The sequence below is a fragment of the Equus przewalskii genome, chromosome 2 (genome assembly GCF_037783145.1).
Source record: "Equus przewalskii isolate Varuska chromosome 2, EquPr2, whole genome shotgun sequence".
NCBI lineage: Eukaryota > Metazoa > Chordata > Mammalia > Perissodactyla > Equidae > Equus > Equus przewalskii.
In genome coordinates this window covers 23,750,117-23,777,135 of record NC_091832.1, presented here as the reverse complement: position 1 = coordinate 23,777,135, position 27,019 = coordinate 23,750,117, and the positions used below count along the sequence as shown (strand labels likewise).

General features: G+C 54.2%; 1 protein-coding gene across 5 annotated transcripts in view; it reads right to left on the bottom strand.

Moving 5' to 3' along the window:
* Positions 1–8,925: 8,925 nt before the first annotated feature.
* Positions 8,926–27,019, bottom strand: part of TRIM62 (tripartite motif containing 62) — a 30,407-nt gene continuing 12,313 nt past the window's right edge. For 3 of the 5 annotated variants that reach the window (XM_070595453.1, XM_070595463.1, XM_070595460.1), the window contains exons 3-6: positions 25,478–25,573; positions 21,187–21,443; positions 20,262–20,377; positions 8,926–11,245 (exon numbers count right to left, since the gene is read on the bottom strand). In XM_070595453.1, coding sequence (XP_070451554.1) covers positions 10,695–11,245; positions 20,262–20,377; positions 21,187–21,443; positions 25,478–25,573 — 1,020 coding nt within the window. In that variant the 3' untranslated portion in view covers positions 8,926–10,694. Of the gene's footprint in view, positions 11,246–16,682; positions 16,726–20,261; positions 20,378–21,186; positions 21,444–25,477; positions 25,574–27,019 lie in introns of all 5 variants that reach the window. The other 2 variants (XM_070595466.1, XM_070595475.1) reach the window with 1 other exon arrangement.

Sequence of the window (27,019 nt, the reverse complement as noted above, 5' to 3'; positions counted from 1 at the left end):
GTGGTGGACTGTTCCCCAGGGGCAGGCTGTGTCCCTGCCCTCAGTAGCTGTGGCCACACAATATTGGGGCCCCAAGTCTGGAGGAGGCAATAATACAGGCAATAACAGGCTTGGAGGCAAAGATTGAGTGACCCTGGGCAAACGGCCACTAGTTCTTTTCCCCCAGTGTTTGGCGCTTAGAAGGTGCTTGGAACATGTTCATGGACTCAGAAAGAGAGAAATGATGCTAATAACACCAGGGGCATTACATGCCTTGTCTTATCCAACCTGACAAGCTGCCCCTGTTATTCCCATTTACCAGATGGAGAAGCTGAGATGGAGAGGCTGGCTTGTCTGAGGTTAAAAAGTTAGTAAGGGGCAGAGGCAGAATTTGAACCCAGGTCTGTGTGCTGCCAGGCTTTTGTGTTATCCACGTGCTTCCCAGCGAGCATGTCTTGAACACTCACTGTGGGCCAGGCATGTGGCCCTGCCCAGTAAGACAACACCTGGAACATGACAGTCCCTGAATAAATTCTAGCTCTCATTAAGTATTAATGTTAGTCTGACTCATTTGGTCCTCACAGCAACTCTGCAAGGGTAGATATTTCCAGATGGGAAAACTGAGGCTAGCAAGGTGAAGTGTCTTGCCTAAGATCACCCAGCTGGTAAATGGCAAGGCCGAGGTTCAAGCCCAGGCTGCCTCCCCTTTTCTCATGTCAGCTAAGGTGCTTAGATAGCAGAGGAATCCAATATTGCAGCCTCAGTGTCTTCAGCTGAAGGACAGGAAGGTGTCCTTGGAAAAGGAGTAAACAGAGGGACCTTTAAAGGGTTGTCCTATGGAAAGGAGGCCAGTCTTGTCTGGGGGGCTCAGAGAATGGAGCCAAGGCTGGTGGGGACACAAGGGGACCCATGTAAGGAGGAACCTTCTGATCATTATTGTCCAGTAGTGGGATCCACTGCTGCACAGCTAGTGAGCTCCCTGCTACTGGCCTTGTTTACCCAGGGATACTGTGGCGTGGGAGACCGCAAGAATCAAGTTGAGCTGGGGGAGGGTGGACCCAGGCTGGGTTGAACAAACAGGGCCTTCCCCACCTGCCCACCCCACCCCTGTTCAATTCTGGGCATTTGACTCTCGCCTGAGGGTTAAAGAATTCCAGAGCCCGGCAGGTGCCTCAGGAACCACGTGGTACAGTGGTGAGGAGACTGAGACCGCTCAGAGCAGAGAAGGGTCTTGCCCAAGATCACACTTAATTCCACACTACTTGGCTAGTAAATTCCTGGGGCAGAGCACAGACTTGCACCGGGATGTTGGGTATTTGCTTTGGGAACCAGAAAATGTTCAAGTGGCTCAGCCACCTCCCCGAGTCCCATCAGTAGGAAGAAAAGCTGCCTGAAGCACAAGGGCAAGTGGCACTCTCTCCACGCCCCCCAGCTTGAGTCCAGCAGCCCTCCTCCGCCTCGTGGTCAGGACCACCCAGGCCCCCCACTCGCCTCCCATTCTGGGGCTTGGGTTGGCAGCAGGGTCAGAGGAGCCCAGGGTCCAGGAAAGTGGCAGAGGCAAGGGACAGGCATCAACTTACTGCACTGGTGGGCAGCAGTGGAGAAGTTGCAGGGGGTCTATGTGCCCATCAGTGGGGGGTCTCGGCCTCAGCTCAGGGGGAGTGGAGGCGGCAGGTGCTCAAGGCCTTCCTGCGGCATTCTATTCTTGAAAGGGAGGGGGCAGGATGAAGTTACACCCTGGAGCAATGGGGTTCCAGCCAACTGTTGCAACAGGCTCCCTACTCGAGAGAATTGGGGTCAGGGGGCCGGTCCCATGGTCGAGTGGTTAAGTTCGCGTGCTCCACTTTGGCAGACCAGGGTTTCACTGGTTTGGATCCTGGGTGTGGACATGGCACCACTCATCAAGCCACACTGAGGCAGCGTCCCACATAGCACAACCAGAAGCACCTACAGCTAGAATATATAACAATGTACTGGGAGACTTTGGCGAGAAGAAAAAAAAAGAAGATGGCTGGCAACAGATGTTAGCTCAGGTGCCAATCTTTAAAAAAAAAAGAATGGGGGTCAGGAAGAGTAGGCTTCTAGGAGACCCCAAGTTCAAACAGCCCTTATCGTATTAAACTGATGCTGTAGAAAACTCTTTAACAACATGGGGAAATGCTCACAATCTGTTATTAAGTGGGAAAAAAATAGGCTATGGAACAATAGGAGAGGGTGTTCCAGTTTTTGTAAGTAAACATACTCACATGGAAAAAAAAGACTGTAAACCTCATCACCAAAATGCCAGCAGTGGTTCTCTCTGAACAGTGGCTGATGGGTGATTTCTACTTTGTGTGTCTTGACTGTATTTTCCAAATTTTTTACAATGAGTATGTTATAAGGAAAAAAATTTGCTTTGGAAAGCAACATTTTTTTTTTCTTGGCTGAGAAAGATTCACCCTGAGCTAACATCTGCTGCCAATCCTCCTCTTTTTGCTGAGGAAGACTGGCCCTGAGCTAACATCCATGCCCATCTTCCTCTATGTTATATGTGGGACGCCTGCCACAGCATGGCTTGAAAAGCGTTGCGTAGGTCCGCACCCAGAATCCGAACTGGTGAACCCTGGGCCGCCAAAGTGGAACGTGCGAACTTACCTGCTGTGCCACCAGGCAGGCCCCATCCAATCTTCCTCTTTTTGCTTGAGGAAGATTCGCCCTGAGCTAACATCTGTGCCAATCTTCCTCTATTTTGTATGTGGGTCACCGCCACAGCATGGCCACCAACGAGTGGTGTAGGTCCAGGCCTGAACCTGGGCCACTGAAGGGAACTGTGCAGAACTTAACCACTAGGCCATGGGGCTGGCCCCAAAAAGCGACACATTTTTAATGAGCAAACCTTTGACCAACAATTCTACTTGTTGGAATTCACTCCACAGAACACATAGAAAGACAAAGAATGATCACATTTTTGTAAAACAAAATTCTAAATTTTTTGTAAATTCTCAAAGATAAATATATTTTTCACCTTAAAAAATTTCTAGCTTTGTAAGCAATGACTAACTTGTATGCAAATAACCACTGTCATGGACATATAAGCAAAATATAGCTGGCTGGGAGTGGAGGCCATTAGTAAGAAGTCATCTAAAATTTGATGCTTTGAGAAAATTATAATTTTGTTTACGCATAAGCAAAAATGCCTGGAAGGACCTCCACCAAGCTGTTAACAGCTGTTGGCTTCGGGCAGCGGGAGGAAGGGACTTTCTGCTTTGTAGTCTTACATTTATTTGAATTGTTTTACAACTAGCATAAGTTATTTTATAGTTTAAAAAAAAGGCAAACAATCAAATAACATTCCTAGTCTTTGCCGGCTCTCCCTGGTTCTCTCTGCGCAGAATCTGGCTGGGGGTGGTCAGTGGGCTCACTCTGGGGCTCAGCTTGCAGCCGAGCATCTTTAGGGAGGAGTTATATCTGGTCACTAAGATCCCTCCTAACTTGGAGATGGGGTGGTTTTGTGATTGCAGCTTTGACATTAGCCAGTTCCAGCCAGCAAACATTTTCTGAGGTCCTCTCAGCACCTAGGGGGCATAACCAGGAACCAAGATCCTGCCTAAGGATGCTCCTGGTTCTAGTGGTACTTGGAGACTCAAAGTGCTGTGGGGGCCCAGAGCTCTGAGTTCTGCTGGACCTGAACGACGGGGACACCTTCGCCTTGAGTGGGACATGAAGGAGGAGTAAGATTTCAATGGGAAGGAAAAGTAAGGCAAGGGCATTCTGGGAGGGGGACGAGTGTCACAAAAGCAGAGGTGCTCAGGACAAAATAAGCTTAACACTCTCCATTTGGGATCCTAACACTCTGATTGCTCTCATGCTAACATTACCTGCACAGTCTTTTCCTCCTCCAGGGGAAGCCCCTGGAAACAGAATGGCTGAGTTACGTCACCATTAGCCTGTGTCAGGGTGTTGGCGAGGGGGAGTGAGGACTGAAGGCTAGGCCAAAAGTAGGACTTGGGTCGGCTCCGTGCACAGGAGCCACCGTCATTTCTGGCTGGGTCTGTGCCCACATGGTAACAGCTGCTGTATAGCCGCCCATATAGAGCCATAGGAAGACCCCTCTCCCTTCCTATCCCCGCTACAATCTTTCCCCCACATGCTTGGTGTGGTGCCTGAGATCCCACCAGATGGCACGCTTTGGGAGAGGTTCCTATTATAGATGTGCATAGTTCAGGGAGGGGTCACATCTCAAACCATAGCCAGTTACCCTGAGGAACACAGGAGGGTAAGTTTTGATGGAGGAATGGAAGGGATGGAGGAGGGCATTCCAGGAGTGTGACAGAGGAAGAGGGAGGGGGAACGGGGTGAACACTGTTGGGGGAACTCCATGAGGCTGCCTCAAGCTAGAACTTTAGAACGCTGCTACCCCATAGCCCAGGGTCACCCATCCCTCTTGCTGAGCCAATGAGGAATGGCTGCCTTTAAGGTGGAGATGACGGGAGCTGTCCAGGGTCACTGAAGAGTCAGGGACAGAGCTGGGACCCACTCCAGGTTTAGCAGGTTCACCCAGGTTTGGACCCATGGCCCACCCTGTGAGACGCACACGCCTCCAGCCTGTCCCTGCTCTTCCTAGGACCTCTTGGAGCCCTTATCTGCATCTCTCTTCTCCCAGTGGCAGGAGCAGAGCTGCTGGCCCCCAGGACCCCATTCCTGGTTTGTAGATCTGGCAGTTGGGTCAGGGAGGGGCTTCAGCCCGGAGTTTGCAGTGGGCAGAGGAAGCAGGCCCAGGGGCTCAGCCTACAGGGAGTGAGGGGCAAAAGCCCCTTCTCTAGGAAAAAAGATTCCAAAACCCCCAAACCACTTGAGGTCCCAGGGCTGACTCCAGTGCCATGGAATCAGGGGACCCCCTTGGGCCATCGCCCCTGATTCCCTCACTTACCTGGGACTCCCTGTGACTCCAGCAGCTGCCCAGGTGGCTTCGTCCTTGCTGTGGCTGGTGCTGGCTCTGGACTCTGTTGTCAGCAAGGGAGGTACCAGGTGTGGGCAGCACCAACTGCCTCTGTCCTGCAGGAGGGGCAGTTAGGGTCAGGTCAGTTCTCTCTTTTCCTTGGGGAGGAGGATGGACAAAGGCACCCAGCTTTTGGTGCCTGGGGCTGTGGAGGCCCTGGCCACTACCCTTCTCCTCCTGCTCAGGCTCCAGGTTCCCAGGGGGTGGGAGGAGGCACCAGAATCTACAGGGGGGAGATTAAAAGTTGCATAAAAAGAGCCTAAGGCTGGGAGTCGGGAGACCCGGGTTGGGCCTGGCTATGCCCCACAGGCTGGTGTCTTCTCCTTTGGGTCTCAGTTTTCTTATCTGTGAAATGATGGGGTTAATTAAGATCAGTGGTTTCTCAGCAACCGTCCTGGAGCCTGTGATGCTGACCAGCATGCTCAGCTGGGCTATTTCCATCCCAGAGAAGACTTCTTGACTCTGACTCCTTTGATCTTTCCTCCTCTCTGAGGAGCTGCTGTCCCGAATCTGAGGGCACCCCACACTCCTGCTCACCTTCTTAGACGTTGGGGTCCTTCTCCTCTGAGCACCTCCCTCTTCAGCCCTGCCCCTGCCCCCTCCCAGCTGGCTGCTGTGCCCCCTTTCCTTGCCTGGGCAGGCGCCCTCTCTGCTGGCCATTCTCCCTCCCTTGTGTGCTGATGGGGAACCAGGACACCTGGCTTCTGGTCTCAGCTCTGCCATGTGCTGTATGACCTCAAGATAGAAACCAACCCTCTCTGGGCCTCAGGATTGGGCTGGAGGATCCCTTGGCCTCCTCCAAGCATTCAGACTCAGTCACATCCAGGCTCACAGTTTTGGGGAGCTCACCAGAATCTGGGCTTTGTGCCTCTGGCTCCAGCTTCTTGAAAGGCCCTCCCTTGTCATGACATCAGAATGGGAAGCCTCTGAGTCTCTGTTGCAAAGTGTCGACTCTTCCCTCCTTCATCTAATTCCTACAGTGAGTGGGGGGATATTTTGTAATAGTCAGAAATATGATAGAATTCTCAAAATTTTGACAGAAGGTAGAAGACGATTCTATTCTGTATCCAGGGTGAAAAAACCCCACATAATTTCATCCAGATAAAAAGGAAAAACAAGGACTTGCAACTATGATATACAACCATGCACTGCGGCTTTGGAGAGGAAAAAAAGAAGAGGATTGGCAACAGATGTTAGCTCAGGGCGAATCTTTCCCTGCAAAAAAATTTTAAAAAAAGGACAATGAGCACGTTTCAGAATAAAAGTCTTTCTCCTCCTTCTCCCGCTATTTTTTTGGAGGTTGTGCCTCCTAACTGCATCTTTCTTTCTTTTTCTCTCTCTCTGTTTCTTCTCACCTTCCCATCACCCCTTCTTCCCTTATGTGGTTCAGGATTCCCAAGGAGACTGGATAGAATCATGGGTGTCCCAGAGTGGGGAGAAATAACCATGCCCTGTAGGCATTGATAATTCAGCACCTTGGCCAGCACTCCATCCCTTCTCCCAACCGGACCCCTCTCCTAGACCCCTAAATGTGACATGGCTCATTGCAACTGACCTCCTGGTGGAGCTTTTGGGGATGGTTAACAGAGCTGGGACCCAGGCAGGAGGGGAGGAAGCTGGGAATGCTGCCCAGGTGTGAGCAGTCAGCCTCCAGGGATGACCTCCCTGGTGGGAGAGAAGGCCTGCCCCCACAACCCCTGAGCTGAGCTCTCTGCTGCCAAGAAACATTACGTCTGTTGTTTTCTGCTCTTGCTGCCACCCCAGAGAGAAAAGTCCAGAGCTAATGGCCTTATCAGGTGCTGAGCAGGTCCCTGGGGCCAACATTAGACTTATAGAATCCTAGACCGTCAGAGCCAGGGCCTTGGCAATCAGTTAACTAGATCCCTAGCCCCCCTCAATAAAGATGGGGAAACTGAGCCCCAGGGAGAGAGATGGACCCGCTCAGGGTCTCATAGTGCCTTCTTCCACCCCTGACCCTGGGAGACACACGAGGCTTGGCTCGCAGTGGAGGCTTGACTCACCATTGCACGGTTCCACAACGGTGTGGAGCCTGAGTTAAGCTCCCACTTTGAATCCCAGGAGGATCGACATTCTGGTGGCTGCTGCCTGTCACTGAAGCAGCCCTCACAGTCGAGAAGCATTTCTAGGGGGGTCCAGTGAAGAGTTCGGCTTTAGCTTTGGGTTGGCCTGGGTCTGACTTCCAGCTCTCCTGAGTACTGCCTGCGGGTCCCCTGGGAAGTAATGTTCCTCCACTCAGACACTGAGATAATGATACCAACCTCATGGGCTTGTCTCAATGTTCGATAAGGTACAAAAAAGTACCAGCCCTTTGCCTGCTGACCGCACACAGGGGTCTGAATGGTGTTACTGCTGTTCTAGCAATTCTCTCACGCCTGGGGTAAGATCTTTGCTGATCCCTCCTTCCTTCCCAAGGCTCGGCTGCCTTTGCCTCCTCTCTTCACTTACCCGTGTTAAATGTGGGGTTCCTGTGGGCATCAGCCTGACAACCCCAGATTCTTCCATTCAGGAATTCTCTGGACACTTCATGCCTCTTGGAGGTGGCCTGATGTCCCAGAGCCCTCTGTTGGGTATGCAACTTAGGCCCCCATGGTTACTCCCAGACACTTGGAAACTGGGAGTGAAGTCCAGGAAGTGGCCAGCGTTTCTCAAACCTGGAGGCTGAGTGGGGGAAGGGGCAGGAAGCACCATGGAGGGGGTGCTTCTCCCCCAGAGGACAGAGGCACTGAGAAAAGAGGGAGGGCCGTGGCTTTGGGGCAGCCACAGGGATCCGACAGCACAGGGAAGGGTGGGGGGGGGGGGCTTGGGGACACTCAGGTTTCAGAATCACCCCCTAACTTCTCTGTAAACTGAGGGGCTGTCCATCAGCCAATCAGAGACCTTTTCCTCTGCCCCTGCCAACAGCCCCTCCCAATCCTTGTTCATGTGCCTCTTCTTAGAACCCCAACAAGTCAACGACTGGAGTGGTTCCTTCTCTCCTCTCCCCACTTCCAGGGATAGACGAAGATCCACCTGGTGCCTCAGAGAGCGTCCAGTCTACCCTCCCTTACTCTGCAGGTGAGGAGATGGAGGAAAAGTCCCTCAGGGCATGAAATGGGTCAGCACCGTGAGACTACGCCCAGCCCTCCTGTTTCCCAGGCTGCTGTGCTGCTCAGCTGCAGGGCGCCCCAGTGGCCCTTCCCCTTGCAGTGTGCACAGCCTGTGCGTCCACATGCAGGGCCCTGCCTGACTCCTGGCCAGGCTGCTTCTCCATCAGTCAGAGGTGGGATGGACCTCCTTCTACACAGCAGACCTGACCTTCCTGGCCTAGGTGGTGCAGGCTCCACACAAGGCAAAGGAAGAAGATGGAATTCTTAGCCTCAGAGCTGGCCCAGAGGTTCAGAAAACTCATATAGTGCCAGTGTCCAGCAGGCAGCTGGAATAAGAGGCGGGGCCTCCTCAAGTGCACTCCACTTTGCAGCTTACCAATATATTATGTGAGATTGATGCTATTATCCCCATTGTCCATGTGGGAAAACGGAGGCCCAGAGAGTTTAAGTAATTTCTCTAAAGTCACACAGTGAGAGTGCCTGGATTCAGGCCCACGTCTGCGGGATTTCAGAGAGCAGGCCCTTCCACTGTCTCATGAGCTCCCCTCTGCTCCCAAGGCTAGCATCACCCCCTCCTCCAGGCAGAGACATTCTTCCCTGGCTAGTAAGTTGTGATGTGACTGCTGGCTTTAGAACTCAGTTCTAACCCAAGCTCTAGCACTTACCAGGGTGGGACATGGGACTGTAGGCAAGTCATGTCCTCTCTCTGAACCTCACTTTTCCACCTCTGTAAAATGGGCATATTACTATACGCCCAGTAGGGCTGCTTTGTGGATTAGCCATGCTAATGCATGTACACTGCCTGGGACGGAAGAGGGGGGCCTTTTTCTTCATTGAAATGAATGGAACTGACCACTGACATCCTGTAACTTTAATTTAATACAAATTCATCATAACTCACAAAATGGGCAACATTTAAAATAAAAATACTGCTGGGGGTGGCCCAGATTCTGGGAGATGAAGAGGCAGGGGGAGACTGAGGCTTCCTCCTACCCAAAGGAGGCCCCAGTGAGCAGCTGCTGTGAGGTGGGAGTCCCCCAAGACGAGCTGGTCTGGCTCCTTTGGGGTAGTTGTGGTCAGAGACCTGACCCACGTTCAGAATCTAGGCCCCAGGTCTAGAAAGAAGAGCCAGGCCAGAGAACATTTCAGCTCAGTCCTGCAGGCCCACCCCTCGGGCTCCCAGCCCTGGGCGGGGACACAGCCACAGAGCGGGACCCCTGGAGGCTCTGCTGCTTCAGAGCCAAGGCCTGGAGGTGGCCTCCTGGGCCAAAGCCATAGATGGGCTTGTTCAACATCCATTCTGACTTCCTTCTAGTGGGCCTTTTGTGTGGCTGAGGCTGGACAGAAGAAAACTACATTTCCCAGACTCCCCTGCAGCCGAGGTTCTGGATCTAAGTTTCTCCAAACAGAATCCCTCATAGAGATTTGGATTGGGAACTGAACTGAGTGGGAGAGAGGTAGGCCTCAGGACACCCATTGGCTGGCATAGGCAGTAGCACAGGGAGCCCAGTTCTGCAGTCAGCAGCTTCCGGATGCCGTGGCTTCCTGAGGTGGGAGCAGAGTTCCTGGTGGCTAGGAGTTTTTGTTCCTGGAAATTCAGCAAAGAGTCTGCTCCTCCTGCCCTTCCAGTGAATTTGCGAAGCCATCAGGGACCTGGTAATAAATCCTGTCTAATTAAACTAGCTAAAGCCGCTCTTTTCTGCAACAGGATCTTAACTGAGAAAGATGCCAAGATTGCTGAGACGTCTCAGCCAACAGCCCGTCCCAGGGCTCAGGTCCTGACTAAAACAATTGCTCTCCGCCCCCTCCTGCACCCTAGCCTGGTCACAGGGGCCTGGCTGGACCCTTATCCAAGCTGCTAGGGACCTCCATCATCCAGCGATGTTTGTCCTACAGTGGCAGGCTACTAGGCTACTAGGCTACTAGGCTCTGCATCAGCCTCAGGGTGTGCCTTTGTCCTGCCTTTAGACCTGTGGGCAGGAAAGTGGTGGCAGTGACTGTAACATGTGGGCTCAACTACTGGGTGCCTTCCAGAGGCCACAGCATCATCTCTCTCTCCCCGCAGGTAAGTGGGGAAAGCAGGAACCATAAAGCTCTTGGTCCAGAGGTGGAAGGAGAGGGTGGTCCTCAGGCAACCCGATGACCAGCTACAGCCTGTGTCCACTGTGGGCTGGGGTCAAGGGCAAAATGGCCCATCCCTAGCTTGCTCAGGGGCAAGTCTTAGGCCTGGGAGCATAAGAGGGTTCTGTGTATATTTCAGGCTGCCAACTGCTGGCGACACTGACACATCCTGAGGTCAGGGCAAGTGGGAGGGCAGGAGGGAGAGGTGGGGAGGCAGTCCCCTGCCCCTGAGAGGATGGGGATGAGGGTTGGGCAGGGGCTGTCCTGAGGATGTCACATCCTCAGACCAAAGCTACACCCCCTCAAGGTCACAGCTACAGAACATCAATGCTGGGAGAGAGTCTGGGAATCGTGGGGCACGACCTCCATTTTACAGACGAGGCTGAAGGGTAAACATCTGGCCTGAGATCTCAGGGTGGCCAAGCTGGGCCGGAGTCCAGGCCTCCCGTCTCTTGGCGGGGCTCTTGCTGGCGGCCATGGCCCAGGGCCTGCAGTCTCCCTCTACTGCACTAGATTCGCACAGTGTTGATCCGCAACGGCTGCACGTTCTTGCCGTTGGCGTGGCTCTGCCCGGGGCTGAAGTAGGAGCAGAGCTTGCCGGGGAACTTCTCCCGGAAGGTGTAGAGCCAGGACATGTCGTCAGCATTGTAGAAGATAAGCAGCCCTTGGTCGTAGTCCAGGAAGACGCCCACCTTGTCAAGCTTGTCGCGGACGTTGAGCCGCGTCCAGGGCTCGGTGCAGGCGCTGTACTGGTTGCCATCGTGCATGACGATGCAGTAGAAGCCGCGGCTGGGCTGGATCTGGATGCTGCCCTTACGGCTTGCGGCCTCGTGTGCCAGCCCAATCACCCACTGGGTCTTCTCCGCCACCACCACCTCCCAGTAGTGCACGCCGCCACTGAAGGCCTCGGAGCCCAGCACCGACACCTCCACGTCGAATCGCTTCGGCGAGTCCTGCAGCGGCTGTGGGTGCAAGTTGCCGTAGGCCACAATGGTGCAGTCGTCGGACAGGATCAGGCGCTGGTGGGCGGTGCCCGGGTCCAGGGTCAGGGCAGCTGGCACTGTGGGGGGTGGAGGAGGGAGAGAAGATGAGTGGAGAGAAGACAATGGATCTCCTGAGGGCTGGGTTCTGGTCGGTCCCCAGGAGGCTGTGTGATGCTGAATACAAGCCTGCTCTTTCTGGGCCTCAGCTCCCTTCTCTGTAAAATGAAAGGGTGATGGCTAAGGTCCTTCCTGATTTACACTGGGATGCAGGGGAGCAGGAGGCACAGCTGTTCACTGCTGATGCCCAGGGCAAGGCACTCTGTGGGCACTCCACAAAACTTTGTTGAATAAACCAGAATGAGGTCCAGAATTAGAGAATTTCAGAGTTGGGAGAGAGCCTAAAGATTATCCAGGTGCTGGACAATCACCCTAGGGGGCGATCTGGAAATCTGTGGGGGTATTTGGTTGTCTCAGTAGATAGGAAGCTAAACGCCCTGAACAAAATGCAAAGGGCAGTCCCATGCCCCCCATCCCCAAAGATTTTCAAATGTTGCACCAGACATTCATGTGGATGAAAAGCCTTTTTTATAATGATCTGAAACTATAGCTTAACTCCATTTTATGTATAAACATGCCATGATGTTTGCACAGGGTTTTTTTTTTTTTTTTTTTTTTTTGGTGAGGAAGATTAGCCCTGAGCTAACATCTGTGCCAATCTTCCTCTATTTTATATGTGGGACACCTCCACAGCATGGTTTGATGAGCAGTGTGTAGGTCTGCACCCGGGATCAAACCTGCAAACCCCAGGCCGCTGAAGCCGAGCATGTGAACTTAACCACTAAGCCAGTGGGCTGGCCCGATTTTTGTAGTTTTAATATATACTGGATATTTTGGAACACAACGACCATGGAAACTGAGGGATGACTGAAGTTGTTTTGTTTGGAACTTCACTGAGAATTATTCACTGTTTCGGAAACTACATCTCCAATAACAATGCCACTGACTGATCTAACCTCACGGTTTCAGACCGCATTTGAGGCAGAATGGGGTTTACCTGTGGCGTGAGGACCTGGCTGTTCTTTGCATTTTCCAGTGTGGTTGTGAGCGAGCATCTACATACTGACATACACAATATTTTGTTATAAATAATTTCCTTCATATTATAGTCAGAGTATGTATACATATGTACATATACACACACATACACTTGAAATTGTGAAAAGTTTGCATTATGTTTGAGACAGCACAAATTATCTGTTATGAAAAGTAGACGATGGGTCTGAAAAAGTTGGAAACCACTGATTCTAGGCCATCTCTCCCATTTGACAGATGGGGAAACTGAGACTCAGAGAGGCAACATAACTAGTCTTAGGTCACCCAGCAAACATTAGTAGAGCCAGGACTGAACAAGGCCATGTGCAATCCAGCTCAGCCCTCTCTTCCAGCACCCCCCCCCCTCACTCTCCAGCCCCCACCCCATGCAGGCCCAAACCTTCGCTCCAACTGTTCCCCCCACCACCTCCTCTCCGCTTGCTGTATCCCCCCCACGAGGCTCAACTCAGGGCTCACCCTCTGGAGAGCCTTCCTGGTTGCCCAGAGGGTGGACTCTCTCTTTCCTCCGAGACTCCTCAGCTTTGTCTGTGCCCTCTCCCCCATATGTCTGTGCCCACATCTTACCAGGGGGGCAAAGACTGTGTACGATCCAACTAGGCTCTCCCTGTGTGCCCAGCGCAGGGCCTGGCACGGGGAAGGTGCCCATAGTTCTCACTGAATTAAACCGAGCCAGCTTGTTGCTCCTTGGGCGAGCAGCACAGGCTGGCCCACCTGTCTCTGGTGTGGCCGCACTGGCTCAGCAGGTCTGGCCGTCAAAGTCTCATGAACTCTTGTCAAGGCCTCTGTTTACTTTTCCTCCCTAAGGACGCTGATGCCCAGACAGAAGACAGGGGAACCTGGAATTGGCCCTCCCGAGCCTGGACGACCACTCCCAGGCCAGAGCAAGACAGAGGGGAAGAAAGGTGGGAAGAAGAAATCCTGTCACTAGTTCCTCAGAGCGAAGAAAGGACTCTGGTGCTTTTCTTATCTGGTGGCGCAGGGACACGATTACACTTGGCTGGAGCATTGTCCCCTGCTTCCATCACCTCTGTTGGCTGCATACATGCACAGAAATAAAATCAGTGATGGTGACTGTCCCCAACAGACAGCAACAGCCAGTTCCTGAACTGTGCTTCTGTTCATACATCCGTGAACAAAGCTGACCGTTGACACGCCAAGCTCCTTCCATGAGCTCTGTCAGAAGCAAATTGATTTTGCATTTTACACTCTTCTTTCCTGTTCTCAGAACTCAGAGGGCTGTATGGAAACAATTAGCCCTGTGAATAGAGGGGTCAATGGAAACACAATTCTCTACCCAGGGACACTGGAGAGGGGGAGCCATGAGAGGGAAGACACTGAATCAGGGGGTGACCGTTTCACCCTGTCATCTGACTCGTCCAGTGCAGCCTGTCAGAACCAGAAGGCTCCTGCCATTTGGAATGTGGGAATGCCCACAGTGGGGTCAGGAGGTAAGAGGCGGTGTGGGTGTAGGAAGTGTGTGTGCATGCGTGTGTGTGTGTGTCTAGAGGGGGAGCTAGGGAGAGAATAAGAATCTAATCAGACACAGATGGGGCCCCTCCTACCGGCCGTGGAATGTGGGTCATACTCAGGCGTCTATAGCAGAGGGGCAGAGCAGGCACGATGCCAAGGTGCGGGCACAACACTTCTGAGTGCCACGCGGGAACCTGGGCCTTATATCTGAGGTACCCAGGAGCATCTGAGGAGACCAGCCACAGGCGGGAACTGCGGCTCAGGGCAGAAGGACAGGGAGGAGACGAGCACGAGGGCAGGAGGGCTCAGCCCCACACTCTTAAGCCTGTAGGGCAACGTGGGCCACTCCGGGTGCCACTGATGAGTGGGGATGGCGTGCTAGGAGGCAGCCAAGTGGGCTCTCAGTGGTTCTGAGACTGGACCGGCAGAGATGCGCCTGGAGGACCACACTGACTGCCAGCTCTGGGTGTGGACCCTTAGCGCTTAAAGCCCAGGAGACCGGATAAGGGCAGGGCCTGCCACTCATTGGGTGGGTTTAGGGGTGGGGCCTGCCGCTCATTGGTCAGTGCTGATCATGGAGGCGGGGCCAGGGGCGGGGCCTGATCCACAGGGGGTGCAGGGCCCAACCTCCGGGGGGCGGGGCCTACTTTCCTGTTAGGCAGAGGGCGTGGCCTGACTCAGGAGGCTTTTACACACCAGAGGGTGGGCTGGGGTCCACCTCCAGGACTTCCCACCTCATCAGAAACAGAGGTCCTGTCTTCCAGACTCCCTCTTGCTGACCCCGAGGCTAGGGCATCAGTAGTAACAGCTGTCAGACCAGAGAGAGACCCAGACCCGGGCATGGCAACACTTTTTCTGTCTTGGAAGTCAGCGCTTGTGTAGGGACTGGCAATCCCTCCACCCATCTTTTATCCTCAGGAGAGGTGACCAGCACAGTGAAACAGATCCAGTCCCCTGGGGGTCACTATTTTACAGGTCCGAGATCTTTTCTAGGTCCCAAGACACTGTTTTATAAAAACAAAAAGCAGGCACTGAGGCAGCCTGTCTGGTCTCCAGGTGTGTTCTCCATCCACTTAAGGCTCTCTGGGATCTCGAGGTCAAACGGCCCTCAGGAAGGAGCATGGACTGCGGAGGCCCCGGAAATATCTCTGGGCTGTCATCAACCACAGCACCCCAGCAGCAGAGAAACTTGCCCTGGGCACAGCCCAGTGCCATCACTTGGCAAAAAGTGGCTGGTGCCTCCTTGTTCTCAAAGACAGTCACAGGACAGGAAATACGTGAGCTCTTCCTTCTGGCCAGGCCTTTAAAAAACCTGTCCCCTCGGGCCTCCCACCTACTCAGGCCCTCAGCTGCACAGCGCTGGCATTCGAAAAACACGTTCGCACCTTCCAGCTCATGGGAACACCCTAGTCGCCCCAGGAGCACAAATTATTATACCCAGTTTTCAGAAGAGGAAACTGAGGCTCCAAGGAGATTTCTTTGAGTTAAGTAGCTTGCTCAAGTTGTCACTTGGGGTGGAAGCAGAGTTGGAACTTGAACTAAGATCTTTCCACACCACGTTCTTTCCTTTATGTGGCCCCAGAAAGCCCGTTCAGCAAGACTGAGGACCCATCTGATGACTCATGATACTAACAAACAGGTATCGAGTACTTAACTAAGTTGCAGGATTATTATCCCAAATAAATAATCTTATTTAATTCTCACGCCTGCCCATCTGTTTTATGGATGCAGAAACAAGCTCAGAGAGGGCAGCGATTTGCTCTGGGTCACAAAGCTAGGTAGTAAACATGCTGGAACCCAAAATGATTAGATTCAGATAAGCAGGGGGAGAGGAGAGAGTAGGCCAGGAGAGGGAGGTGGCAGGAGCAAAGGCAGCAGTGTCTGGGGCCCTCAGGACAATGGTCACCTGATCTGGCTGGAAGTCTGTGCCCAGGAGCTGGGGCTGTCAAGCCAGGCCACTGGAGGTGGGTTTCCAGTGTCAGCTGAGGGGTGGAGCAGGGGCATAAGGGTGGTGGAGAGTGGAGGTCCCAGAGCAGGGGAGTGACAGGAGCTAACTGGGATTCTCAGGTGACCCATTAGGAAGCCTGAGCTGGAGGGGGCACAGGCAGGAAGCTGCTAGAATCCGTGGGCTAGGTCCCTGGGGGGCACCTGCCCCTCCAATCTGGACAGAAGGGCCTTGGCCCTGGCAGAGGAGCCAGAGTGACTTCCCAGGCCCTACAGACAAAGAAACGGGCCTCGCTAAGTAGGTCACTGTTCTCGGAGCTCCTCCTGGGCCTCTGTCCTTGGCAGGACGTTCAGGGCGCAAGTCCTGCTCCCTCAGCCCCTCTCCCACGGGCAGCTCTCGTGGGGCAATGGTTCTCAGCCAGGGGGATGTGCCTCCCAGGGGACACTGGGCAATGCCTGGAGACATCTGTGGTTGTCACAACCTGGGGGAGGTGGCATCTACTTGGGGAGAGACTACGAATGCTGCTAAACATCCCCACACACAGGACAGCCCCCTACAGTGAGGAATTATCCAGCCCCAAGCATCAACAGTGCTGAGGTTGAAAAACCCAGCTCTGGGGCGACCAGCAGGTTCCCACGTGCATTTGCTCTCCTGTGAGGGAGGCGAGAGGAGGACACTGGCATCCCTAGTTTACAGAGTTGGAAACTGAGGCTCAGAGGAGGAAGTGACTTGTCCAAGAATGTGCGGCAAGTTCCTGCATTCAAAAAGTATTTAGTGAGCACCTACTTTATGGCACTATTTAGTTGCAGAACTGAGACTAGGACTCATTCAGTTCTGTATTCATTCATCAACCAACTTACTGTGCTGGCTGCTGGGGATATCTAGTGATGAATCAGACCCAGCCCCTGACCCCTCAGAGCTTATGGTCTAATGAGAGAGAGAGCCACACAGACATTGACAAAACAGTGAGACCAGGAAAGGCCTACCTGGAGCAATCCAGGAAGGCTCCCCAGAGGAGGTGTTTATAAACTAAGATGCAAAGAAGAGTAGAAGTTAGTCATCAAAGATTGAGGTTTGTGTAGAGGGTTCTAGACAAAGGGAACAGCATGCATAAAAGTGTGGAGGAGGGAGAACATGGCTCATTTAAGACCTGAAGATGGTTCAGCGTGGCTGGGTGTGATGTGGAGGGGAGGATGAGAGAATGGCAGGCCCAGATCTCGGAGGGCCTTGACTGTCAGGCTGACGTGCCTGGATTGCCTCTTTGAGCTGTGACAGGGATGCAGCAGGTGGCAGCGGAGACAGAGCTCCTGAGACCATGGGCCTGAGGGGCTTCCCCGGGTCAGCAGCTGGGGAGGGAACAGGACCCTTGGATGTGCTTCTTGCCTCCTTCATTCATTTGGACATGCCTGCTTCACCCACGTGTGGCCCTCACCCTGCTGGGTCCCAGTGTGGTGGTCCCTCCAAGGCTGGGAGCACACAGAGACCCCCCCCCCCCCACCAGGAGGGCAGCCCGGAACCCACCCGATCTGCTGGAAAATGTGCCCTTCCCCCAGCCACTGGCCCCTTTGTCAAGGAGGGCACAGATCCAGACTGAAGATACTAGGGGGTGTCCTTTCACTTCCGTGAAATTGGTGATGATGTGTCAAATGAGACCTTCGGTCGCCTTTGGGGGAGCCCCCTATCCGCCCTTTTGTCCAGCATTCATACTCAGTGCTTGTCCTCAGCCCCTGTCCATCCCCACCCGGAAGGCCCCGTGTGAACATCCTGGGATCCTCACGCCTCTGCCCTCCGTACCCCTAGGCAGTTTCTAACATGGGGGCTGTCTGGAGGCGCCTGCAGGCCACACTCTCCCCGAGTGGCAAAGCGCTCAGCTTTCAGCACTCAGTTCAAACATCATCTGTTCAGTGCTTCCTGGCCCCTCCCCTGCCCCTTCTAGAGCTTTCTGTTGCCCCTCTGAGCTCCCACTGGCACTAAGTCCCTCGTCATAGCCCTTCTCCTGCTGGACTGTCTGGGTCTGTTGACCCATCTGTCTCTCCTGATCCCTGAAGGTGCCTCGAGGGACTTTCAACGTTTGTAGATGGACAGGCTGAATCCAGATAGGAGGAAAGAACTCTGCCTGCTGTGTGACCTCGGGAAGTCAGTGAGCCTCTTGGAGCCTCGGTCTCCCCAGCAGCCTTCCTGGGTTGTGGGAGGCCAGAGAATGGCTGGTCAGCTTAGAAGGTAAGGGCGCAGGCTCTTGGGTCTGACAGATCTGGGTCTAGATCCTGGCTGTACCTTTTATAGGTTGTGACCCTGGACAAGCTCCTAGCAGCTGGGTGCCTCGGTTTCCTCATCTGAAAAAATGAGGATCACAATAGTGCCTACCTCTGAGGGAGCACTCCCCTCTCTATCCTTGTCGCACCTCTAAAGGACATTGTGCCTGACTCAGGAACACACAGGGTCCCCTGGCGCCAACAGGCTCCAATATGACGCTCTCGTGAGCTGTGTGATTTCGGGAAGGCACTGGTCTCCCATCTGGGGTCCCCCAACTCTACTCGACACCCACTAACTGGACTCAGTACCCTTCTCTCTCGGCAAACCTCCCACCGCCTCCTCTCGCCCATCCGCATCACCCCGATGACCTGGCTGCCCATCTTGCTGGGAGAGGTGATGCCATCAAAAGAGAATCTCACAAGCTCCCGCCTCTGCCCCCGCTGCTCCAGGGCCCATTAGTCTACCTTCCCTGGGCTCCCGGCACGGGCCGCGGAGCATCCCGCTCCAGCAACTCTCTCTCCTTCATCCTCAGTTCTCCCTTCTCCTACTGGATCTCTCTAGTCACCCCACCAATATGCTGTTATTTCTTCTGTCTTAAACAAACAGCCGCTGCCACACTCTCTCTCCGCCCCTTAAATAAGATTCCTGGAAAGCCTTGTCTCCACTCGCTGTCTCCACTTCCTCTCCTCCCGTTCCTCCTGGACGGCCTCAGTCAGGCTTTGCCGCCATCACTTCACCAAAGCAGCGCTTGTCAAGGGCTCCAAAGACCTCCATGTTGCCAGACCTGCAGGCCAGTTGGTTCCAGGCTCTGCCACACTTGGGTCAGCACTTTTGCCGCCATGAGCCCCGCTCTCCTCCTGGAAACACTTTCTCGGTTGGCTTCCAGGACATACCCAGGTTCCCCTCCCACTTCTCTGGCTGCTCCTTCTCGGTCTCCTTGGCTGGATCCCTCTCCTGTCCCTGACCTCTAGGAGTGCCCCGGCTCCAGATGGTAGAGTGGCCCTCTCTCCCCTCTGTCTACCCTCACTCCTAGGCGATCTCAGCCAAGCTCATTAAACACCGTCCACATGCAGATCAAGCCGGCCCCGACCTTCCTCCTGTACCACAGACCCGTAAGTCAAGCAGCCTTCTCCCCATCAGCACTCAATTGGCCTTGCAAACCTCATGTGCGTACAGCTCCATCCTTCCAGTCACCTCCGCCGAAATTGCAGCAGTCTTCCTTGTCCTCTTTCTCTCACACCTGAGAGCCAATTCATTAGCCAAGCCTGTTGGCCCTCCCTTCAAAATACATCCTAAATCCGATCACGTCTGACCGCCTGCACGGCCTCCGCTCTGCCCCGAGTCACCGTCCTCCCTCACCTGGACCCCTGCAGTTAGTCTCCCAACCGGCCTCCCAGCCTCCACCCTCGACCTTCTTCAGCCTATTCTCAACCCAGCAGCCATAGGGAGCCTTTAAAAAATTAGGCCAACTCACCTCACTTCACTGCCCCAAACCCTCCAATGGCTCCCATCTCATTCAGCATAAAATTTAAAGGTCTCACGCTGGCCCACAGGTCTTCACGGTCTGGCCACTGCCACCTCCCTGACCTTCTCACTTCCACTTTCCCTCTCACTCATTCCACTCCAGCCACACTAGCCTCCTTACTGCTCCTTGAACATGCCAGGCTTGCTCCTGCCTCAGGGCCTTTGCACTTGCTGTTCCCACGGGCAGGAAGGCTCTTTCCTCACAAACCTACATGGTTCACTCTCTTTCTTCCTTCAGGTCTTTACGCCCATGCCTCCTTCTCAGTGAGGTCTTCTAACTGGATCCGCTATCTAAAATCTCTATCCTACCTCAACCTCCCCCAGCCCCCTTCCTTACCCTTTATCATCATCTCACAAACTATATATGTTGCTGATTTACTTTTGTTTTCTTTCTCTCTCACACCCCAGGATGTAAGATCCACGAGGGCAGGGCTTTTGCCTGTTTTGCTCACTGCTGTAGCTCCAGCGCCTAGAACAGCATCTGGGGTGAGGCAGGTGCTTGATGTACACTGTACAAATAGAACGAATGAGTGAGCGGCCCAGGGCCTCAGTCCCTTCATCTAGAGGGTGGGTGTCCTAATGGAACCTCCCTCATGGGGCTGTGTGAGGAGTCACCGAGCTGAGTGCCTGTGCAGGTGCCCAGCAGGGCCCTCTTCTCAATCCTCTGCTCCGCCCCCTGCTGTGTGTGGAGCAGAGGGCTGGGCTTGGCTGGGACGGCCTCATCTGGCTCCGACCCTTGATAACCTCGCCTCTCCCGGGGCCCTTGGTGAGCGGTGAGCAGGCCTTACCTGGGTGGATGTCCTGGAACAGGGACTTCCAGATGGTGTACTGCAGGGGGCCTGTGTACTTGGAGGTCGGGAAGTCTTCGTACGTCAGATTCGTCTCGTGGATTTTCCCTTTGAGCCTGGAGGGAGAGCAGGAGAGCAGGCTGCACTGGGGGCTGGGTTCCTGTCCCCGTGCTGGGTGCCCCACAGCCACCTTCAGGGCAGCTGACATGGGGCGAGGTCATGCCTGTGAAGTCTGCCAGACCAGATTCAAGCGCCTGCTTGTGCCACTTCCTTCCTCTCTAGCTCTTACCTCAGTTTCCTCATCTTTAAAATGGGTCCTATGACAGCACCTGCCTTCTAGGCTTGTTGAGAGGATTACACGGCATAACGTATGAAAAATGCTTAGCACGGCACTTGGCTCATGGTCAACACCGAATACATGATGTTAGCTGTCAGCACGGACCATTAACCAACCAATAATTAAGTGTTATTATTATTAAAGGTGGCTATGGGACCAGAGAGACCTCTGCTTGAATCCTGGCTCCCCCATATCCTAGATGAGGGGCCTTGGTCAACTGATCTAGTTTCTCTGTGCCTCAGTTTCTACATGTGTGAAATGAGGATGACAGTGGCAACTACCTCTGAGGGGGCTAGTCGGGTTATAATAATATAAATATTATTATTTATCATATATCATATCAACGTTATCATAAATAATATAAAATATAAGAACAATGCCATATAATATAAGTCATATAAGACAAGTAATATACTATGTGATTACAAATATTATATGTATACATATAGCCTTTGGCTCAGGCTCTAGCACACAGCAGACGTCCTGTAAGTGTCTGATGAAGATCTGAATGAATGACTTCTCTGCTCCATTCCCTAGCCCGCAGGGAGGGATCCCCGTCTGGGAAGGCTCCAGCAGGCAGGCCCTTACCGCTCGGACAGGGAGGCCACCCCGGCCAGGAAGGTGTGTCGGTCGGTTTCCGCCAGCCGCTCCTGCAGGATCTGGGCCCCCTCCTGCACCTTGCGTAGCTGCTGGCTGTAGCGCTGGACCTTCTGCTCGATGTCGGTCAGCGTGCGGGCCGTGTCCGCCTCCAGCTCCTCCAGCATGGCCTTCTGCCGCTCGCGCAGCAGCCGGTGCAGCCGCTCGAAGGCCTCGCCGATGGTGGTCCGCAGGCTTTTAGTGGAAGACTGTGGGGACAGTCACCAGGGGTTATGGCGGGGAGAGCAGATTGGGTGCTCCCCGCGTAAGAGGAAGAAAGCAAGAGCCTTGGCATGCCGAGAGGAGAGGGCGGAAAAGGATGCGCTTGGTGGGGGTGATGGCACGCACGTGCAAAAACCTGGTGGCATGAAAGGACTGGCATGGCCAGGGACAGAAAATAATCCTATGTGCCCGTTAGGAAACTAATGAAATGGTTTGGGTGAGACAATGAGGCTTGAGCTAGAGGAGCAGCAGAGGGCCACAGATTGAAAGACACTTAGGGGGGAGTGTCTGTGGCCCTGGTGTGACTGGCTTAGGGGTGCAGGCGAGCAAGGTGTGAGGATGGTGCCCAGACTTCCGGAACAAGAGCTGGAGGTTAAAGCCATTATCAGAGGAGGCAAGCACGGACCCGCATGGTTCTCTCTGCCCCTGGGGGGACTGCCAGGCCCGGGAGGGGGTTGAATGGTGAAGGGCACAGGCTTCGGTGTCCAACAGCCTGGGGGAGAACCCCAGCTCCGGGTCTCTAGCTGTGGCCGCCCCGGCCGCCTCATACCTCCGAACCTTAGTTTTCCTATCTGTGAACAAGGTAACCCAACGACACTGCAGGGTCACGGTGGAGATGAAACGAGGGAATGTTCACAAAATGCACGGCATCGTTCGAGGTGCAGAGAAAGAGCCTGGAGGTTAAAACGTCATCGATTCTAACAGGCACACCCTAGAAGTCTTGCCGGAGAGATGGCTTCTGAGCTGGGGCCTGAAGGATGGGCAGGATGTCAGTTGGGGGGTGGGGGGTAAGAAGAGACAGAGGGAGCAGCACGAGTCGGGGACAACACAGGCTACAGAGGAGGCCAGGCGGCAGCAGTGTGTGGGGCCTGCCTCTGCAATTTGACTTTGTGGCATCCTGGCTGGGAGTTCACCAAGTCAGGGACCCTGCTGTGTTCAGTGCCCAAGGCTCTGTGGGAGGCCCGACAAAGGCTCACTTAGGAAGAACTGTTGGCAGGGGGCCAGCCTCCCCGCGCATGCCCACCCAGAGCGCCAGGCAGACAAAGGGGGTGGGGGAGAGGCTGGGGATGAACAGCCGGGCTGCCTGTGGCCTCCCTGAGCCCCTCGCCAGGGGAGGGCGAGGCTTCTGCAGCGGCAGGTCACAGGTGGGCAAGACGGGGCCCACCCTCCCTGCACCATCTGCCACTGTCCTCCAAAGGCCCCCAGACCCCAGGGCCACCCCTTCTGGCTCCTCCTCGACCACTCTGCAGCAGCGTTTGGCCCTCGGGCCCCTCTCTACTAATGGAAAATTCTAGTTTGCCTCCCACCTCGGTGGCTGCTCCCTTTCTGCTGCCCTTGATCCTCAGGGCTGGGCCAGGCTGCCTCCTTCCATCCTCCCCTGCCTGGCCTCCCTCATCTTAGACTCCCTCGGCTTTGAGGATGGCTCCCAGTCCATCTCGACTGCCTTGCTGCTCTCCCAAGCACCACACTCATCTTTCCAACTGCCTCCTGCCCACTTCCCGCTGGGGTCCCACAGGCCCTCCAGCTCACTGAGTCCACAAGTCAACTCCGTGTCTTGGCCAACAAACTCACCACCAGAGTGACCCTTCTAACACACAAATGGGGTCTTAGCTAATCCCACACTTAGAAACCTTTTCTTGGCTCCTTAACAACTAGTAAAATGCCTAATTCTTTAGCTTGGCATTCAAAGTCCTCAATCTGATCCCAACTGCCTCCCTAGTGCCACTGTATTGTAATTCTACCTGCCTAGAATGACACCCCCCACCCCGCCCCAAACAAATCCTTTGTTCAACTGGCAAACTCCTACTCATCCTGCAAGACCCAGATTGAAAGCCACCTCCTCTGTGACACCTTCCCTAACTTTTTCAGGCAGTTAGATAATTAAATGTTCCCAGAGCACTTTGTAAATACTCTTGATACACTGTCCCACATTTTCTGTGGCTCCCCGCCATCCTGGGTAGGATTGGTACCTTTCTCAGCCCTGCGCCCTCCGTGCCCATCCCAAGGCCTGGCACTAGGCAGGCAGAAAGGAACTGCTTGATAAGAGGAGGAGGGAGGGGTCTTGCCAGAGACTGCTCTGCAGAGGTGGCTGCAGACTCCATCTTCTTTCTAGGGAGGGGGCCCAGGGTCTCCAGGACCAAGCATGTCCCCGATGGGTCCTCTCAACCTACCTGGCTTGCTGACCACAAAGCTATAGATCTTGCTGAGGATGTCCCAGCATGAGGCTGGAATGTGCACTAGGCTCTGACAGGAGTGGACGGTAAGTTCCCAATTAACCGCTTACAAGCTGTGGGGCCTCAGGCTGGTCCCTCAACCTCTCTGGACTTCAGTTTCCTTGCTGATAAAATGGAGACACATGGAGGCAGTTCCTACCTCAAAAGGCATTTTCCCCTACTCATTTGTTCTACAACTATTTATCACATGGAAGGCAGGGTGCGAAGTTCTGAGGAGTCCTGCCATCAGGGAGATGACGTTCCACGGGGACCAGCAAAACACAATTCCCAGCCCAGAGAAAGGGCAGCTCAGCTGGTGTGGCTCGTTGACTCTAGTTCTTTCTGGGGCAGAGTCACCCCCATCCCACTCTCACTCCCTTAGGTACCGTGCCTGGGAAAGCAGCCCCCGCCGCAGCCCGCCACATCCCTGGGAACATGCTGGGGCCATTTCAAGAAATCACCCTGCCAAGAACGCGTCACTCCAGGGCCAACCAAGGAAAACATCAGCCCAGGGAGGGAGAGGAGACAGGCCGGGCCAGCAGAGGGGCAGGCGCCTCCGCAGGAAAGCCGGGTGAGGCACCAGGTGAAATACGACCTGCAAGGCCTCCATAGGCATTTCTTGTGTAAACACCCCAGTCCAGACAGGAAGCAGGGCTCGGCGAACCGGGGGAGGGGGAGGTGGCCCCACAGGACCCCTCAGAGGTAGACAGATGGACAGGAAAGCAGGGGAGGAAGAGGTCAGCGGAGAAAAACAATGGAGGGTGGAGAGAAGAGAATGGGGAGGAGGAAACAGGCCATAACAATCCCCCTCATCCAGACAGAGGCTTCCACTTGCTTCTCTTCACCTGAGAGGTGCAGAGTCAGCAGGCAGATGGGGAAACTGAGGCTGTGGGAAGCAAGTAGGCCAGAGTCCTGTGACTGTTTCTCGTCTGTTGCCCGCTGAGGGTCCTGCCCAGAGGCACTCCAGAATGTTCTCTGCAGAAATGTTTGTCATGACCTCCCTGAGACCCTCACATGGGTTGGTGGCCGAGCTGGGGCACAGATCTGGATCTTCACTGGCCTCTCAGGCTCCAGGGTGACCTCCAGAGACTCAGAGCATCCCTGAGGCTCTGCTCCAGCTGCTGCTGGCTGAGCCCCCTGCTAAGGAACGGAGCCAGACAGAAATCCCCCGAGGGCTGAGCAGCGGGCCTGGGTCCTCAGTTCTTGGTCCCAGAAAGATGGGGCAGAAATCAAGGCAAGCCTTGCCCAGTTAGTGAAATACCTGTTGGGAGTACTTACAGGGAGCCCCTTGGAAGTGCGCTAGGAACCACAACTTCGGGCCTGGAGGGAGCTCAGCAGAGTCCCCACTGTACAGATGGGAAGACTGGGGGCCCGGAAAAGTACGCGATTTACCCAACGTCACCCTGCGAGGTGGCAGCTGGGTCAGAACCTGAGGTTTCCACTCGGGTCAAGGAAGAAGCCTCTTCTTTTCAAACCACGGTAGCCAGAGCCGGCAGGGTTTGGCCTGACTTTCAGAGTCCATATCCCCATGGCCTGAGCTTAAGGGAGAGATGAGACCAGGGCGTCGAGGCAACATGCTCAGGGTTGGCTCCTCGGGCAATGAGTGTGTTTAATAAGGAGAGAGGAAAGAGAGTCTTGGTACATGCTCCCAGCCCTGCAGGACGCCAGGGCTCTGGAGAGTCCCTGGTCCCACCTTAACTTCCACCCAGGGCAGGTAGGGAGAAAGCGCCCCACCCTCGACTCCATCCCCGCACGCCCCGCCCCCTCCTTCCCAGCTGGCTCCGCCCCTGCGCCCCGGCCAGGCTCACCTTGGTCTCCGCCAGCTGTCGCTTGAGCAGCTGCAGCGCCTCCGTGTGCTCCCGCTCGCTGTCCTGAAGGGCCTGAAGCTGCTCCTTCAGCTCCCTCTGGAACAACACAAGGCCGGGATAGGGGCGTTCCACGGCAATGCGCAGCCCAGGCCTGGCGGCTGCCAGTGCTCCCCCTAGCCTGGCCCAACACCCTCCTCCGGTCACAGGTCAAGCACCACCAAGTCCTGGGGAGTCTGTCTCCTGAGTACCTCCAGCTCTGTTCCCATCTTTTCATCTTTCATCTGGAATTCTGCATACTAGGTGCTTCTGGTCTCCCTGCCTCCAGTCCACCTCCCCCTGCATTCTGCCACACCCCGATCTGCTCGCCGGGACTCCTTGCTTGGAATCCTCGGATGGGAAGCAAGGCTGTACCACCGCCCATCGCTCCGACTAACCGCCCACATTCTCTGAGCGCTTCCAGAGGGCTAGGCACTGTTCTCAGCCCTTTGCTGGCATTGGTTCATTTGAGCCTCTCAACAATCCAGAGGTAGATACTTTTATTTTCCCCATTTTCCGAGGGAGAAACCAGTGCAGAGAGGTCAAGCAACTGGTCCCAAAGCATACAGCGAAACATGTCAGGGTAAAGCCAGAACTGGAACTCAGGCGGTCTGGTCTGGAGACCGTGACCTTGACACCAGACGACACCGATGATGAACAACAACAATCCACGACAGACAACATACAATTTCCAATAAGGACAGGACAGCATGACTGATTTTTCCTTTGCTTCAGGTTCCCACATGCCTCAGCATGCCACTGCTGGTGATCTTGTCTTTATTTAAAATTTTGATATTTTGTTCATCATGGGATTTTTTGCGTGCATTTTGATTTTTTTAAAATTGCATTAAGGATTATTCATCTCAGTGACTGAGTTTTGGGGTGCCTGCTTCCATGTCACGCCTGAAGCAGGTGTCTCACTCCCTCACCCTAGTCCACCCCTGTCCCCATCCTTCTCTCACTGCCCTCCAGCCAAAGTGGCCTTCTCTCTCTTTCTCCATCATCTTTGCTTACTATCCCTTACTTATGCTGCAAATATTTATTGAGCAACTATTATGTAACGGGCACTGTTGAGGCACTGGGAGTACAGTGGAGAACCGGGCAGACATAGTCCTGCAAGGATCTTCCAGTCTAGTGAGAGGACAGATAATAAACAAGGACAACAAGAAAAGAACCAGATAGTTACCGATTGTAGTCTGTGCTCTAGAGAAAATAAAGCAGTGTGGGATGGACAGTGAATTTGGGTAGGGGTGGTCCAGGAAGGCTTCTCTGAGGAGGTAACACCTGAGATGACAGCTGAAGGAGGAGGAGTCAGCCATGAAAATAAGAGTTAGATAGAAAAAGAGGAAGAGCTTGTTTTGTGAAGAGTAGAGAGCTTGCACAGACAGAATGCCTGGAGCCGGATGGCAACCAGAAAGATGGACGTCACAATCTAAAACCGGGGAAGTCAAAGGAAAGAGCGTGGGTCCCTGATCACTGGGGGTAGCTGCACCATCACTGGATTCT